Here is an 18,042-nt window from a genome sequence, read left to right on the forward strand (position 1 = left end):
AGACATTATTAATGCACAATCTCTTGATTTTCATTAAAGGATAGGCATGTTCATTTGCCCTGCCCCCTGCATTTATCAGACAGAGTGATAGTGGCGTGTCCCATTACAGTTTTAAAATAGCCCTTAATTAAAATCAACGCAATTCAATTAAGATGAGCTTAAGATTCATGTATGTTAATTACTAAATTAAACGGTAGGTAAGCATTGTGTGCCAAAAAAAAAAAAGACAAAAGCCTCAAGTGCTATTCTGTTATCACTGTCTGTACTTTGATTGTTACTTGGGACATTAAATGTCATGATAACACCTACACAATATGAGAATAGTCAATATGCAAATATCACATTATCACATTTTCAAGCACAGGACAAGCCACAACGAAAGATTCCTCAGTGTTATCATTAGGAAAATATTCTTTTTTATGAGGTTGACATTTTACCAATATAATTACAATGTATCTCCAAATAATCCAATACACTGATGGAACACTTGGTTTACTTTAAAAAGCAATCTCAGGCTCAGTCAAAACTGCTCAAAATAAAACTAATTGCAGTGTAATATGCTCCAACACCTTTGACTGTCTGTCAGGATGCAGCCATCACAGTACAGTTAATTCTCTTCTCATGAATGTCAGCTGCTTAGTGTACTGCAAGTTCACTAATTAGCTGCTACATAAAAAAAGAACCTTTTGCATCTAAGCGTTATGTGTGAATATTCACAAACCTCACAAATAAAGTCCCCTGCTTATGAATACTTGGTTATCACACACTAGAGTTTCATTTTGGATAAAATGTTGTGTGACGGTTATGTGAAGGTCTTGGGTATGAGCCCAAACTATTTGGTTTTTGCCTTTTTGTCGATTTTTCCCATACGTCTGAATGGCGTTCTTCCCACTGTCACTGTTGAATTGGAAACTCAGTGGTCCACAGGTGATGAGTGTGAATGTGTTGTGATGGACTCGGGCCTCCTTAGATAAGCATGTATATCTAATGTCTAAGTCTTTTACCTATGTGTATCATTTTATAGACCAGCTGTTACACCACTGTGTTTCTTTCTGAGTATATCACTGATTCATTTCACCAGCCCAAGGCTCTTCTCTTCATATTTGTATTATATTTGCCCAAACATACACCAGCAGCCTATTCAGCCATTGTTTTGTAATCAATAGAAAGTCCCAGAGAAATTAATTAATAAGTTCATGGCTGGGGTTGTTTCGAGTTCAGCCTTACCTGACCAGAATTAAGTGGCTGAGGTGAGTCAGAGCTCTCGGTTTGCTCCATAGATGGAGGTGCTGCAGGCAAACATAAAGGTATTTGTGAGGCAGGAGAAGCTGACAGTCTGACGTTGGAGCTTAGGTGGTGAGTCACAGCACAAATCTCCATCTTGATAAGTTTGTAGCCCATTAATGAGTCGTGAAATCTTACCTTTTCAAAACAAGCAGCAAAACAAACTGTCAGTAAGATTATTTCACTTGCGCTGGCTTGACATTCTAGAAAAATCCTGAAACATGGGAATTAAAATATAAGATTTCAATGGGTTTTTTGCAATCTGTCAAGAAATCAAACAAAACTATACAAGGTACAGTCTGTCTTGACATTTATAATTCATGCCCATTTGTAGCTGTATGACTTTAATTGGCATAATAGTCAAAAGTGCAGTCTTAAATAACAAACGTATGTTTCTGTAGAGTCAGCTGGATGTTCTTTGTTTATGGGCCTTACTTCATCAGCATGCTCCTCAATCCTTCCTGTAATATCTAAATCAGAGCAGCTCACATTGTGCCATGCCTCCTCCTTGGTGCAGAGAGGACACTCGCTGACCTTCTCACTGTGTTCACTATCATAATGCGATCTGAAAAGGTCACAGAGGACTACACTCATACTAATGATATTTGTCCTGATTGATAGGATTGGAGCTGTAGTTACACATGAAGCAAAAGTGCTATCCAGTAAAAATTTCATGAGAAAAGATGATCTTTTGCTACTATTATGTACATAAAATTCGTAGGTAGGCTGTCAATTAAACTGTTCTCCATAATGAGGTCAGCTTTTATAGCAGTAATCGTTTTTAAAATGTATTTATTGTTTTTAATGTAGTTCTTTGCAGGTGAATATTTAACCTGGATCCTGCAGGTAGGCCTTGATTGAACCAGCTTTAATTTGGCATAATTTGTATGGCAACGTGCATGTCTGCGTTAATGTCAATAGAACACATTAATGCGCCCTCATGTTGAGGATCAGATGCTGTTGGGCTGAGATTTTATTTGATTAAGCGCTGGACAGATTTACTGGTGTGGGATGAAGGTTTATTGATGAGTCAATAATCTTGTTGCTGTGCATGTAAATAAATGCCTTGTCTTACTCCTCATAGCCAATTTTCCCATATTCATCACACTTTGAACCCTGTGCACAGGCATGAATGAGGTCTTTGGCTGGGCTGGGCTGCAAAGCTGTGCATCTTTTTATGTGACTGCAACCTTCATCCACAGAGTTTTGTTAGATGTGTTTTATCATAACAGTGTGAGCATTACAGGAATAGGTAAAACGGGGGAATTGAGATGAGACACTAGTTTCATTTTCAGTTTAACTACTGCAACATCTGTTAGATTTACTATATTAAACAGAGCTGGAATATGAGACCCGAAAACATGTCATGTTTTACGACAATAACCTGGGATCAAATCTGACTTTTTTTTATCTTATTACATTTTGGTTTCCCCTCATAACAGCTGTCTGTCTGTAAAGTGGGCATCTGGTGTCTTGTTGCTATGAAGATAAGAAACATTTTCAAACTGAGACTTATATCTATATACAGTATGTAAGTATATTATATTGTTGATTAATGTAAATAATAATAAAGAAATATAAAACATTTCCAATAAAAGAAAAAGAAAGAAAACATGTTTGATTGATTTTTTCTTCTTCTGGTGAGTGTGTAGTCTTATTCTTTTGGACAGAGTTCATCATATTTTTAAAACTGTCTTTTTCTTTTCAAATATTTAAAACAAGTCTGCCTACTTGTCTTTTCCAAGTTGATTTCCTGCTCTAGTTCTGATTGGAAGTCTATAGCTACGATGAATCAGCACAAAATGGCCCTATCGACAACAGAGACAGAGGGATATATAAAACTGTGTGAGGTACCACCCTATATCAGGGAACTGTCCTGACAGATAAACACCATTTTTAAATGCCTTGCTACTACTGCAGACCCCTGAAAAAAATCTGTTAACGATTTTGGATTTTTAGGTTTCAAAATATTAAAGTAATTACATTTTGTGAAGCCCAGTACGCAATGGAGGCTCAATACTTTCAATCAGACATTTAAGACATATAAGTTAATAATGATGCCTGTCATTTTCAGTCTATGATAATGATGTACAATGCAGTTTGTTGGTTTGCGTGTTGTAAGTGAGCTGTTTGTAGGAGTGTTAGATGGCAGAATGCATACTGTAGAATACAAAGGAGAGATACAGTAAAAGAAGGAGATGCACCTTCTCAGAATGTGACCGCTGCTAGTAACACAGCTGTTAGTCATTTGTCTTTGTACGGTCAATGAACCAGTATTGAATGCAGCTGCTCGAGAAAATTTCACCTATCACACACATCTGCTTTGGAGTTGGTGTTGCACTTTGTAAGCCAGCAAAATTTCTGTGATACTTTGAGATATTTTAAAACTTTTGATAGGATGCCATCATGCGCAGAGATTTCTACTTGAGGAAGTTCTACTTGTTAAATGGCTGCTGGAAAGATAAATAAAATAAATAAAGTTGATTTCCTTTTTTTACACACCCCTCATAGAGAATAGATTCTCTTGCGAACTGTATTCCACAGCACTGAGCACTTATGAAGCATGTCTTTCCAACATGTAATTGTGTTGTCGGAAACTAGTAATAATTATTGATATCGCTGGAGAATAGGCTGTCTAGTTATTTGGAAAGCCTAGAATTATTTTTTCGGAGGAAGGCTAATGGAACAATTTACCAGACGAGGCAAATTTTTTTGGCTGGTCTATATGAATTTTTTGGCCCCAGAAATACAATCAGTACATGCAGACATCTCCTGGGACGAAGATGCTAATGGACCCTTAATCTGCATATATTAGCATATCACAAAAACGAACAAGGACATAAAGAGGCACCGTGTCTTTATAACTTCATTGCTTTAATTCTGGATGGAAATAGTGACTGAACATTTATGGAATACTCATTGTCCCCTTTAACGGTCATGTATAGTAGAAAAATATTATAACAAATATGTATTATTGTCTAACATTGGTTAAGTATATGGCAAAAACCCATTATGATGGTTATTGTGTCCCTTAATTTTACTGACATCTCTAAGAACTAAATCTGTGCACAAAACAGTTGCAAGTGTTACATTTTGTCAGTTGTTTGACATTTCATGTATATAAAGAAGCTGTGATGGAAAATTGGCTGCCAGGAGAGAATTTGGTCGACTTGTTAATTATGACGTAGATGTGGCTTTTGTTTGATTAATAAACCTGAATAGCACATAAGAACTAATACTGTGTGAGTGTTGATTTGGTGATCTGGTCAAAATTGGCCTAAATTAGGTTGAAAAGTCAGATGTAGGCTACATATAACCTCTGTTTTATTAACTATTTCATTTCAAAGCAGGTTCTAACCAGATGAATTATAGCCATGAAAGGCTTTTGAAATAACAATTATATAAAACCTGCTGCATGTATCTAAAAAAACTTTTAAACCAGTTTTAACCCAGTGCTAACCTAAACGTCTAGATGACGTCTAACATAACAAAACTCAGAGTTTATTAAGTTTATTTCTAAATTGTTGGACTAAATTGCCTGAATTTCTAAAAGGTATTCAACAGTACAAATAATGATCAGTAAACTTTATTTTATCTTATTATCTTAATCTGTACATTATCACATTGAGAGATGACCTAACTTACAGGCCAGGTCACAAAAGAAACTAAAACACAACTCGATACCCTCAGAGTCAATGTCTTCAGTGGTCAGAATCCTATAAATAATTTTGTTTCTTGTATTGCTCTTTTAAAGTGTACAGAAATCGTGCACATTTCAAATGAGACAAAAAGGAATGTCACAAGTAGGGGTTGTATCTCTCTCTCTCTCTCTCTCTCACTCTCTGTCTTTTCATGAGCAAACATCAAACGTTGCCAGCAACCCGACACAAGATAAACAGTTCATTAAAAATGGGGGCATGCCATCATTCACAGAATCGCACCGCTGAACCTGCACCACGATGCAGAAGAAATAACAAGGCAAACAAACAAAGCAGTCTCATCCAGGGATACACCTGGACAGAAGACTTTCTTGGACATCAGTCAAATCATCTAAACAGGCAAGAGGATTAAGTGATGAAAGCCAGAAACACAACAGAAATTTGCTCCAGCAGAGGACAAAAAAAAATTCAAACCTAAAAAAAAAAGACAGTGTTGTTGCATGAAATGTGCATAAGATGCTTCAATATGATTTATGCTACCACCATATTTAGATTGTCAGCAGCTTGATAAACTGTGTATTTATTACATTTGTATTCTTTTGAAGAGACTAAGGGTTATATACTGTCTGCAAGCATTTGTGGCTTATGATTCTTACATAACTTGCAGATGATTATGTTTTCACAGGCTTAGTATTTTTTTTTCTGTCGAATTACAACCAGATCTTATTCATTGTCTTGTCAGGGGGAAGAAAGAAAAACTACATTTAGTGGACAAGACAACCTCAGGTATTTCGATACTCTGTAATTGGGTCAACCGAGATGTAAAGCTGAACAAGCGGAGCTGAGGGAACAGAACAAACAACTCTGGGCCGTGTGATCTTTGGTGACAAAGAGTACGACATTATGTCTCTAATGTCGGTCAAGTCATAGACACAGGGTTTGTGCTGCTCCTGAGGAGAAAGCGTTTGTGAAACAAGGTAATTAACTTCAGCTTCTTTGGCTTGGTGTGGTTAACTGTACATTCTGTGTTGTGTGGGGTTTGCTCCTTTAGATGTTTTATTATGTATTTTGTGTTTGGGTGTGAGATATGGGCCAGTACCAAATACAGTAGATGTAGTTGAGTTTGCCACTCCATGCAGCACTGGGAGTTGGCCCACACAGTCTACATGTACTTTGAGGACTTGGAGTAGGCTTATGGCTGTGTGTCTTGGGTGCTTGCATTATTTTGCTGTAAGAATATTGGGTGAAGGTGCTACAACCTCCAACCCTCACCAAAACGTCTTGTATAGGTGACCGACAAAGAATGAGATTGTTGACAAAAGCAGCCAATGTGCCTCATAAGATGTCTGGAGATAGGGTTAGGGGCTCAGGCATCCAGAAGGAGATTGGAGTAGGACCTCTGCTCCTTCACACTGAGCCAGTTTGGGTGGTTCAGGCATTTAATCAGAAAGCTTTCTCAAGGCCTCCCCATGCAGGTTCCTCAAATGTCTTGGGCAATACCTGGAATACCATGAGCAATTACAGTTAGGAGGAGACATATCCCACCTGAGTCCCCTAGAAGAAGTTTACTTTGTTGAGCCTGCTCCCAACATGACCTGGACCCAGATAAGAAGGAATGGATAGACGGATGGATGAATCAATGGATAGAGGGACAATGCCAATAGACTAATATTTGTTACATTAAATCAGATTTCCATCTTAAAAATTACAAATATTAAATTTTTGTCAAGAAAATGATAAAAAAAAATTTTAAAAAAGCATTTATAAAATCATATTAAACTTAAACAAACAAAAATCTCATACTGATGAAACTCATTTTGGGTTAGTGGTTATTAATTTTTGTACTTACAGATGAGCTAACCTTCAGATTTCAGTCTAACACTAGTTTACACATGCAACGTGGTAGTTGTTGAAACACTACCTCAAGGTTTGTAGGTCTTCAGTGTCAAATGATGACGCAGACGTGTCATTGCAGTAATGTTTTACATCAAAACTCTTCTTCAAGGGTTGAGAAAGGCCAAACCTTGCTATAGGAATGACAAGATGAAAATAGATGTCCCCTAGATTTTTCCTGAAGATAGTCTGGTATCAGTGTGTCTGGCGTCCTTCACCCCCCATCCCTCCCAAAGGGGAGGCTCCGGCAATTATGAGGGAAGAAATCTGTGACAGGTAATGGGATTTTCTCTGCTTTTAAAGATTATTATGTTTCTCAAGGGATGTGCAGGTGGTATAATACAACTTTGTCTCCTTCAGATGATAGGCACATCATTTATATCTTTTAATCAGATCCTGCCCCCGGTGCGATGCAACCAAGAGGCTTCACAACGCACTTCCGTCCGAACATCCTTGAACATTTGCTCCTGACAGTAGCCATGGAGGAATTTTCTTTTAGAGGATGTTGTGAGTCAGAAGTCGAGACATTCAATAGAGAGATAATTGCCAGAAAAACCACATAACTTTCACAAAGTAACATCTATTTTGAGGTGAGAATGTTACTCACTTTGCATGAAGACAAGCAGTATTCACAAAGAGAAGTGTTATCATGCCGCGTGCAGTGGCAGACTTGGCTGCATTAAATTACCACAGACAGACTATACATATCCAGCCCTCAGCAGACGTGTTATGCAACAATCTGGTTTCTCAAGTCTGTCTCTACCTAAAGCCAGTAAATGATAATAATGGAAATGAAATGCAGTTCTGTTGTTTGGTATTGGACACAACCACAATAAATGGGCTGCATTTCAGAAATAAAACTGAAAATGGCTGCTGGTTAAGTGTCAGAGCTTGCTGAGCGTTACTGCTATTTTCTTTTTTTTTGCCATTGTCAATTAAAATAAGTGCTCTTTTCATTGCTCAGAAGCTTAGATTTATAACAAGGGCACTAAAGAGTACTATGTGAATTACCTGCGACTACTAAAGAATAATAGTAGTCAGGATTTGATCATCAGATATTTGTCACCCTGCTTGCTATGTACATATTTCTTTGTCAATATGTATAAGAACACTGTTATGTGTTATGTTATGTGAAGCTCATGTTGTTTTGGAAGTATCATTCATTTCAATGAAGCTGACACCAACCACTGCCATGCACAGTGCTGGAACACAGCAGAGACACAAAACAAACAGACAGACAAGTAAATAAACAAGCAGTCATGATTTGTTTTATCTGTAAGCACTCGGGCGAGGCATCAGGCAGTGCACAGTTGCTTGGACTGGATCGTGCTAAAACAGACATTACTAATTGTTAATATTTTCAAAACAATCTTTGTGCTAGCAGCTGATACCTGCTGTCCTGTTTTCTGAATGTCAAGAAATTCTGGGCTATTGTAAAAATGAACATTTCTAATGCATCAAATTATAGAGTTTATGTCTTCTTTAGTCTATAAGGATCCTGCACTGTTGGTTTATCCACAGAAAGCCAATGCCAAAGTGGTGGGAAAAGACTAATTCAAGCAATTATTAAACTTCACATTTCTTGCCTTGCTTATGAAACATGGACATGCTTTTTACCCTCATGAAGATAATCACAGGCTTATGGGAATATGCAAATCCTGTCTACGTGTATTTGGAGGATTTGGAAACGGCTAATGACCATGTCCCCCTGAGGTGCTGCGTGGTGAGATCACCAACAGTTGTGCCCTGTCCCCTCTCCTGTTTGTAATATTCAAAGACAGGAAATTAAGGAAGTTTGGGGAATCAATGCACAGCAGCAGCACATGCTCAGTTCTGTGATAAAACAATGCTGTGCTGTTGTTTTGATGTCGTCCTTCTAATGTTAACCATTAGGATTACTGTGAACTCAAACGTTTTGCAGCAGAAAGTAGTCAAAATGATGATCATTATTACCTCCAAATGTTAGGCAGCAGTTCTCTCCCACATAAAGGTCACCTGCCCCATCCAGGTGAGAGACCATGGAGCCACGACAAGGCTAAGAAGGTTTTGTAGTTTGACTAACAGTTAGGAACATTAGCTAGAGCAATATGAGTCACCTCTCTTGGGAGGTGTACTGAGCACACAGACCCTATTTGGTGGGTGGAAACTTGAATAATTCAGGGGGCCCAGAGCTGGACAAGGGCCCTGGATGATTTTAGGAATGTTAGATATTGAGTTTGTCTTTTTAGTTGTTGTCAGGAAGGAAGTTGCTTGGGTAAAACACGCCTTGGAGAGCTCAACCAAGCATGACCCTGGCTTAGATAAGCAGCATAAAGGTGGATGGATGGACGGATGGATGGGTTTCTCATAGTGAACCTCAACAGATAATGTTCAGGTAAAAAATGTATTTTAACTTTCCTGACCTCTCCAACCTCAATAAAGTGGTCAATATTACTTAATTATATATATTCAGCATCTTGAAATGAAAATGACAACGGCATTGGAGTCTATCATCAGGCCCTTCCTACAAATATAAAACATCAGATTAAATTTACTATAGTGACATTTTCATTTGGCTCTCCTAGACCCTTTTAATAGTTCAGTTTTGTCCAGTCAACCATGCTAAAGTAAAAGCAGTTGTCTTTCTTTAAGTCATAACAGGAGCGACTACGCCTATTAAAACCTGAGTCATTTGAGCAGGGAAATGCTTTTAGACTGATATTTATTAATGTGATTTGGGAGTTGAGAGAGTTGTGTCTGTCAATAATAGCATCTGCTGTAAATGAAAAATCTCCAACAGTATTGTCTTTAATCTAACCAAGACTTTTGTCAGCTGCACAGCTTGCAATTGTTATCACACTGACAAAAACACACAGATGTAAGCAAGCATACCCACAACACCCTGAGGAGGAAAACAGTGCATCATAGCTGCTGGAAATGAATGCAGACTTAAATGGAAAGCGTTGAGACATGAAATGCATATGGAAAGAAATATACTGTGCTGTAAGCAAATTGTCTTTTGGGGTTATCTCACTACCATAGACAAGAAAAGGAGCAGGCAGGGATACATTATTAATTTAGAATTGATGTTCACTGATGCTAACTGCTAGCACTGGCCAAGGCCTTGCAATCCACATATGAGAAATGCAGGGTGTACTGTGAAGTCAAATCTCTGTGCCCTGGCTTTGTTTACAGTCCTTACAGAGCTTGCAGTAGGAGGTCATTGAAAGGTGGGAATCAGCCTACAACACCCATGAACATGAAATAACATTTCTGAATTTAAGTTTAGTTTGGTGTCGACAAAGGACCTATCTGAAAACGTCTATAGGAAATCTTTGGAAGGATGTAGGAAGAACCAAAGGAACACATCAATTGCTGTGTAGGCTGATAATAGAAAGGCACTATTTGGGCAATGAAACACAATAATATTGGGCAAGGCAAGGCCAAGGCAAGTTTATTTATACAGCACCTTTCAGACACATGGCAATTCAAAATGCTTTGCAGAGGTATTGGGTTATGACTGATATGATGCATGATGATATGATTACATGTATGTTGTTTAGTCTTATCAAACACATAAATTATAATCAGCAGATTGACCATGAGACACAGCTGATTTTATTAAGCCAAGCATGAACCTGTAATGTGTTGTTTTTATTGCAAAGCAGTTAATTAAAGATAACGGTAATGCCATGCTTTGATTGCCTACTTGTGATTCATTGCTATCACAGTGTTTATTTGCCCTCCATAAAACAAACATGTAAAAATGATTCTTTGACTTGAGCTCAGAGCTGCATGTCACTGAGAGAGGCTACAGAGGCTTGTGAATATCATCTGGCGCAGTGCTTCGACCCAGTGGTGTTAACAAGACGTGAGTACTAGCTGTGGAAGGTGTGGATGGATACTCAGTTTTCAGTGTAGCACGATGAAACAAAACGCTCTAAAATGTATAACTTCTCTGCAGTGGAGCTCATTTCAGTACTGATTGTATTTCTACCACGCTCCTGTGTTTGCATTCGGTATATAAGTGTGTGCGTGTGTGCATGTACAGCACATTATATCATCTGTGTGTACACATTTTTTTTTGCATTATAGAACATCACATACCATGCCAGAGAAAAGCTGCTGTATATGATCTAGTTTACCTAGATATCTGGCTCTTGTTATTCAGGTCTGCGCCAGCACAGATCTTGTTAATCGCTTTGACAAACACTGCATCTCCAGTGCGCCATAAATCAAAGCAGGATACAGTTGTGGCTCCATCAGTAGGACCTAATCTGAATGTATCAGCTGGTGTCAACTCAGGGACAGAAAATCCATATGTCTTCTGTGTGTATGGTTTGCTGTATTGCAAATTGCCAGATATTGTTTTGTCCTGTGTATGACATCGGGAAGTGTTGACCAATCTACAAACAATGGCAGCTGGTAGGGGGTAAAAAAAAAACTCTGGCTTCAAAGTAGAACATATATTACAATGAATATATACACCATCATATAATGCGCTTACAGGAGTAAGCATCTGAACACTAGTGAGTGGAAATCCATTTAAACCAACTCTGAAAACGACTAAGAGATTAAAAATCATGGTTTCCACGTATTCATTCCCCTCCAATTTACTAAATTCAGGACAGATTCATTTTATGGAAAGACATCTGAAGAACCATTCAGTTCTTACCATACAAAGCTACAATTTCATACACAATCTCATACATCAGATACAAGTGCCTTTCTGTCTCAAAGGGAGTGGTACACATTGAGTCATCAATGGAACATTACTGCCATCTAGTGTGTTTGTTGAACAACTGCTTGCAGGCCTGAAGATAATATCACTGACGGACATATTTGTGGTCTTCTGCCATTTTATATTGTTTCTTGATTGAACACTGAGGAAGGGAGAAAGAAATGGGCCAATATATCGTGGAAACAAACTGAAAATTGCTCTTGTCTTACTCAACAACAAGCCAAGGCACTTAACCCCCTGTAAACCCCATCTGAGCTCCCAAGAGGTGTACAACTGAAGACTGCTGGTCAGATCCCAGTATGAATGTATGTACATGTGTTACTGTAATGTGAAGGAGTATGGTGCTGGGACAGATCATGAATGTTCAGTCAACTAAAAAGCTAAAATAGTTGTATTTATTAAAGATTTGGAAAAAAAATAGATTTGTTGAAATGTTAATAAAGTTCAAGTTTAAAGACTTCCCTTTCCTTGATATTAAATTGAAACAGTTGGATATCACAGGAAAAGTCTCTTTGTGTCATTGAAAAATATTTAAATAATATTTTTGTCATAATGTCTCTAATATGTGTAACAACAACCAGGGTGTTCTCAATGCCTTTACACAAAATGTACTCGGGTTTAAAGGCCCTAACATGCAGATTGTGTTTGACTGACCTTCCACACAGTTTCATACAATGTGACTATCATCTTTTCACCTATGTACTTTTGAGAGTTCACCATGCAGACTTTAGATTAATACTTTTTTCAGCACCATGACGAGATTTCCTCCAATGTTAGAAGGTAAATGAATGAACCTACAACAGCCAGCAGAGGGAGATGATAATAATGTATACTGTCAGTAAGGTCATGGTACTCCAATCTCCTGTGAGAAGGTCACACTGCGGGAGGCTCTGGTTTAAATCCCCAGCCAACTGAGCTTAAAAACTTCAGGAAATGAATGAATCCTCAACAATTATTAGCACATATTTAGACATTTAGCCACCAAATGGACCAGTGGTGTGGTGTTGTAGCCAAAAGTGTGAGTTAGTGGAAATAAGAACGGTTTAGAGGTTTAACATTTCCATGAACTTTCACTTTTTTTTTTATCTCACAACACTTTGAGGTGTTTATGTAACACAGGGAGTTTAGCAGCCAGCTCTCTGTCCCAGGAGAAATGTACAATTAATCATGCAGCACTGATTTCAGAATAAGAACATTATTATTTAATTACTCCATAGCTTATTCAAAAATGTCTCCCTCCTGGGATTCTTTTTGTCTAACATCTCAAAAAAAATGAGACTGGAATTGCAATTAAATGGAACAGAAACAGAAAATGTTAGTATAGTATGCAATTAGTGTTGTATTGACATTATATAGCCTTTTCAACCAACGTGAGTATGAGTAGGCATATTAGAGTGAATTTTATACATTACATAATTGAAATACAACAATTAGAAACACCTGTATGATGTAAGACAATGCAATCCGTCAGCCCTGCAGTAAATACTATTTAAACTGTTCAGCTTTTGTTGAGTGCACTGTTGTTTGTGTGTTGACTCGACTCAGTCATAGCTTATTACAAAACAGTTGCATCGGATTGCGTTCTAACACTAAGTAAGTAAGTAAAACTTTATTTATACAGCACTTGTCAAACGCAGGGTTACAAAGTGCTTGACAGTTAAAGATGATAAAAGCATTTGAATAAACAATAAACAACAACAAACACAAGCAAAAAGTGTTTAACAACATGCCTTTTAGAATAAATCGGTTTGGAGATGAGATTTGAAACAGCATTGTTTGCTGATCTGACCCCAGAGTTTCTATATTTATTTATTTGCATATTGCCATATTTTATGGCATTACATGCAAATTGCACAGCTCAACTCTGCACAAGACTGCATAAATGTGTTTTAGAGACATACACTTTCTTCCCTGCAGTGTTTTTGCTTTGTAGCCTCTCGTATTCTGACAATCACACCTTAACATCCATGATTGGCGATGAACACAAAAACAGACGCTGTTGTCACAGTAATAAAGACCAGCTTTATTTTGTCTTCTCACAATAGCTAGATACATTAAAGGCTTTTCCAACAAAATGGATACAAGTGGGAAATCTGCCAGCTGAAGATCCTTTCTGAGCTGTAAAATGTTGTAAAACAAACATGGCATCACACACTGTTGTAAGCATCATTTCAACAAACTGAGTTTCCCCCTCTACGTCTCTACACAGAACTGTTACTAACTGGAAGGAAAAAGTGCCTCACTGAGAGATTGTTGCAGCATGTTTTGTCAAATGTGACAAACAGTTCTATAATATCCTTTTCTAGCAATAAGTGATGTTTCGTGGACTATTCCAACAGCTATTTCTGCAGCTTGCATGTTTTCTTTTTGTAAAATGTGAAAATGATGGAATGAAATGTCTTCGTCAACAAATTCCCAAATGAACAACATACATCCTAATGAACAGACTGACATGGTGGCCAAACTGAATCATATCCAAAATCAGATGAACTTGCATTCAGAATGTCCTTAGAAATTGCCTGAGATAAAGAAAATCATATCCGCATGTGAAACATTTTAACATTAAACAGAACAGTGTAGTAAATGAAACTGGAAAGTTGTACATGGTATCCAGCTACTTGAAAAGCTTTGGACATTTTTTTATGAAAACATTTGAAGTTCCGTGTTTCTTTAGTGACGCACATTGTTGTTGAGGGGGGGATGATACAAAATGTTTAAATCCAGTTGCAATATTACTTCCACAACAGATGAACAAATAAGATACAGTAACATCAAACTCTCTTGAACTAGTGTTAAACTTGTCACAGCAATTGTATCTGCTTTTTTTTTTTACCAGCACTTCTAACAACCGAATTGTCAGTTTCTCATAGAGATGAATAATTAGCTCTGTTATAACCACCACTTAAATCATAAGTGACCTGAGGTATGGAGCAGTCTGTGAAGAAGTTCGGGAAGGCCAAAGTGCACAGTGCGTTGTCCTCTATGGACCCAGCAGTCTCAGAGGGACAGTAGACAGGAGGCTGAGCTGGGCTCGTACGCAGGCTCCCCCCTAGTTTCTTAGAGGGTACTGAGCAGCTAGTCCAGGGCTCAGAGTAGAGGAGACCACCAACTAAATGGTGAGCGTCGTACGATGCAGGATCCAGGCCTCCTATCTCTGGCTGCACCCGGAGAGGCATGCTTTGATAAAGGTCCTGGTCGCTGACCATGTTGCTGTAATCGGGCCCCAAGAGCTCGAAGAACTCTGCAGCCTCAGGATTGCCCCGTTCCAAGTCCTTCAGCGTCATCCCAGATGTGGAGCTGACTTTGGAGCAGTTGGCAGGCTCAGTGAAGAAAGAGGGGGGCAGATTGCGATGCCTCAGGGGTGGTTTCTTGGCTTTTTCACCCCTTATATCCTTCACAGGGCTGAAGAGGGCTGCCAAGCTCTTGCTCTGTAAGTTGGCCTGGACCCCATCACGCTTAGGTAGAGTTTTGCTCTGCAAAGGGCTGGGCTGAGCCAGGGGGGAGCCCTGTCTTTTAACAGGAGCCTCTGCTACGTTTCCTGGTGTTATAATGCCAGTGCACCTTTTGATCTGCTTCTGTAGATACTTCCGGTGGTTGACTTTCCTCTTGGATTTCACTGGCTTGTCCAGAGCCAGCTTGATATTGCTGGAGGCTGAGTCTATGAAGCTCAGCAAGTCCCTAGTGGTCTCTTTGTAGTCCTCTTCATTTTCTGCCTCACCGAGGAGACTCCCGTCCAGACTTTTCTCCACGTCATACTCCATCACAGAACCAGGGAAGCAGAAATTCATGAACTGAGGGTTCATGATTGCAGTCTGAACAGCCATTACTCTGTTGAGCCCAGCAGCTACACCTGTGGCGTCTGCTGTGATCCCTGAACCAAAAGTTTCTTCAGAGCATGTCTTTTTCCCTCTGACAAACACTTGGTCCTGATGCTGCTCATGAAGTTCCTGTAAACATTCCAGAGTAGAAGTGAAGGGCTCTGAGGAAATCAAGGAGATCTTTCAGGGGGCTGGACTAATGATGTCAGAACATCAAAGAGGAGGGGCAAAGAGACCGCAGGACTTAACTCTTTGCTTGTGCCTGACCACCTGCATCTAAGAGGGATTTGTCTGAAATTCCCTGCTGAGTTGAAGACAATAACCCCCGTCAGAACTCTCCCCCTCTAGTTTAACTGTTTGTGTGTGCTCTGAACCAAAAACGCTTTCATGAAACTGGAGGTTATTACTGTAACAGTGAGCACAAAAGTCTTTAAAATCCTGAAGGATACAGTATTTCTACACAAAAATCTCTCTATTAAACTCACAACAAACTATTGTTTTTTACACACAATTATTAAACACAATATTTAAACCAAAAACGTTCAAGTTAAGTATCCCACAAAAATCCTGATTCCTGCTTGCTTTTCAAAACATTTTAACCTCTATTCAATCATCACGCCCATTTATGTGTTTCCTGTCTGGATTACCAAATAGAAGTTAACTTGCAATCTAATTACTGTTCATTTAGGCACTGAAACAAACCCAACCATCAAGTCAAGGCCATACAGTAGTGAGAAAGGCTTCTTTTCTGTGGGAAAATCTTTGTGCCCAAACAGATGCCACTATTTGGGAGAATCTTCCCAACTGCTTGCTTGTGTCTTAATCTGCTCATGGCAAAAGTTGATTTCTAGTGCATTCCCAGGCCAGTGGGAATTTCTGCCCTGGCCTGACAACTATTATGGGCTGCCTTTGACATAAAGCCCTACAGGGTCTAAATAGCCTCTATTCTTCGCCCGGCAGTGAAAGGGAGCTTTGTGCCAGAGATTCATTAAATTGCACCTCACAGCCCCTTCGTAAAATGGGTCTCAATAATGAACAGTCGATTTAACTAGAAAAGCTGCCGGAGCTGTTAAATTAAAGGGGAATAAAGTGCAGTTCAGGCTCAGTGTGCCAGAAGAAATGTTGACCTTAAGAAATCCTGGGTATGAAACTTCTGTTGTAAACAATAACACATTTACAGGAAGTTTCTTGGCCAGCAGTGAATACAATGAAGGATGTGTCCAAGAGCCAGATTGTTATGTTGCCAGCACTTATCCCAATTTAAGTGGAATTTCAAGTGAATTTTGAGTGAATGGGCTATTAGACATAGTTAAACTATACAATAAAAATGTGCAACTTACTGTTACACTCTGCACATATTTTCTATTTGTTTACCAGAGTTTGCAGAAGTCTCCATCTGATCACATTAAACCTTCATTTATTATTCTTGTTTCAAAGTTAAGAGACGCTGCAGCTGAATAATTGAAAGAAGTTTCCTGCTCTTACAAAAGTGCATGTTGAGGTGAGGCAGTGACTCATTTAAGAGTTGGAGGGATGGAAAAAAAAAAACCGTCTGAGGCAGTGAGGCTGTTAAAAAATTCTTTCTTATGTTAATTCCTTGGGAGAAAAGGGACAGTGAAACTGATAGCACTGATCTAATTATCTGTGGCCCAACACAAGTCTGTGACTGAAAAGAAAAGAGGAAAAACTCAAATCTATGAGTAACAAATGGTTACAAAACAAAGAATATCTTTCTGTTTATACAGCTGGCCATGAAAGACCTTCTGATACTCCCGAGAAAAAACAAGACATGAGGGGAAACTGCAGAGACTACAGAGAATATTCAGCTGTACTCATTTCATCTGGCTTACAGTCATTTATTCGTAAATTCAGAACTTTTAGATCATTAAGCGATAGGTTTAGGAAGAAATGGAGGTCAGCTACCGCCATATCACGACATCTCATGAATACAGTGGAGGAGGACTGAGCTTTTAACGCCTGCCCAAAGTGATTTTGCCTCCCTCTCTTTGCTAGCGGCACAATTTTGGCAAAGTGACATCATCACAGTCATGGCAGCCATATCCCCCTTTTTTTCCCAGTCAAGGGGCTTTGGCTTTTGTGCTGGTGGGTCATTCACATCACAGAGCCTGACGCACAGATCCCGGAAACAAGTTTCTATTGTTGCATAAAGGCTGGGAGGGCGAGAGGGGATGGGCTGCGGCGGACCAGCTTGGAAAAAATATATGAACTGAGAGCTCAACTAAGGAGCAACTGACTTGTCTCCAATCTCATGAAATTAAGTGAGGTTAATAGTTTTTTATTCCTATAAATGATCAGTGTTTATGTTGGCGTAAATCGCAGAGGTCAAACTATAGATTGAATTTTCAAAAACTCATTATGGTTGAACCATTGGGGAATTTAAATTTGGAGAAAGTCATTAGTAATCTGCGGTGCCTTTTTCCACAATCAGCAAGTTGGTAAGCATACAGATCCATATTGTTGAGATATTGTTAAACATTACCAGCACGCCCTCTGTCCCTGAGAATTCACTTATTCAGCAGCACCCAACCCCAAGGGAGCAGGGTGCTCAGTGCAACGTGATGTGACACACACAGGCTTAATCTCTTCCTACTAGTGTGTGGTCCCCGTCTGAGCAGGGACATACTCAGAGTTTGGGGTCGAGCGAATA

The 18,042-nt window shown here is 38.9% G+C and overlaps 1 protein-coding gene across 1 annotated transcript; it reads right to left on the reverse strand.

Moving 5' to 3' along the window:
- Positions 1-14,420: 14,420 nt before the first annotated feature.
- LOC139284847 (protein FAM181B) lies at positions 14,421-15,650 on the reverse strand. The gene is given in 3 exon segments (XM_070905188.1): positions 14,421-15,547; positions 15,550-15,617; positions 15,619-15,650. Coding segments are annotated over 3 exon segments (1,227 nt in total).
- Positions 15,651-18,042: the final 2,392 nt, after the last annotated feature.

This window comes from Enoplosus armatus, chromosome 5, assembly GCF_043641665.1.
Source record: "Enoplosus armatus isolate fEnoArm2 chromosome 5, fEnoArm2.hap1, whole genome shotgun sequence".
NCBI classification, from domain to species: Eukaryota; Metazoa; Chordata; class Actinopteri; order Centrarchiformes; family Enoplosidae; genus Enoplosus; species Enoplosus armatus.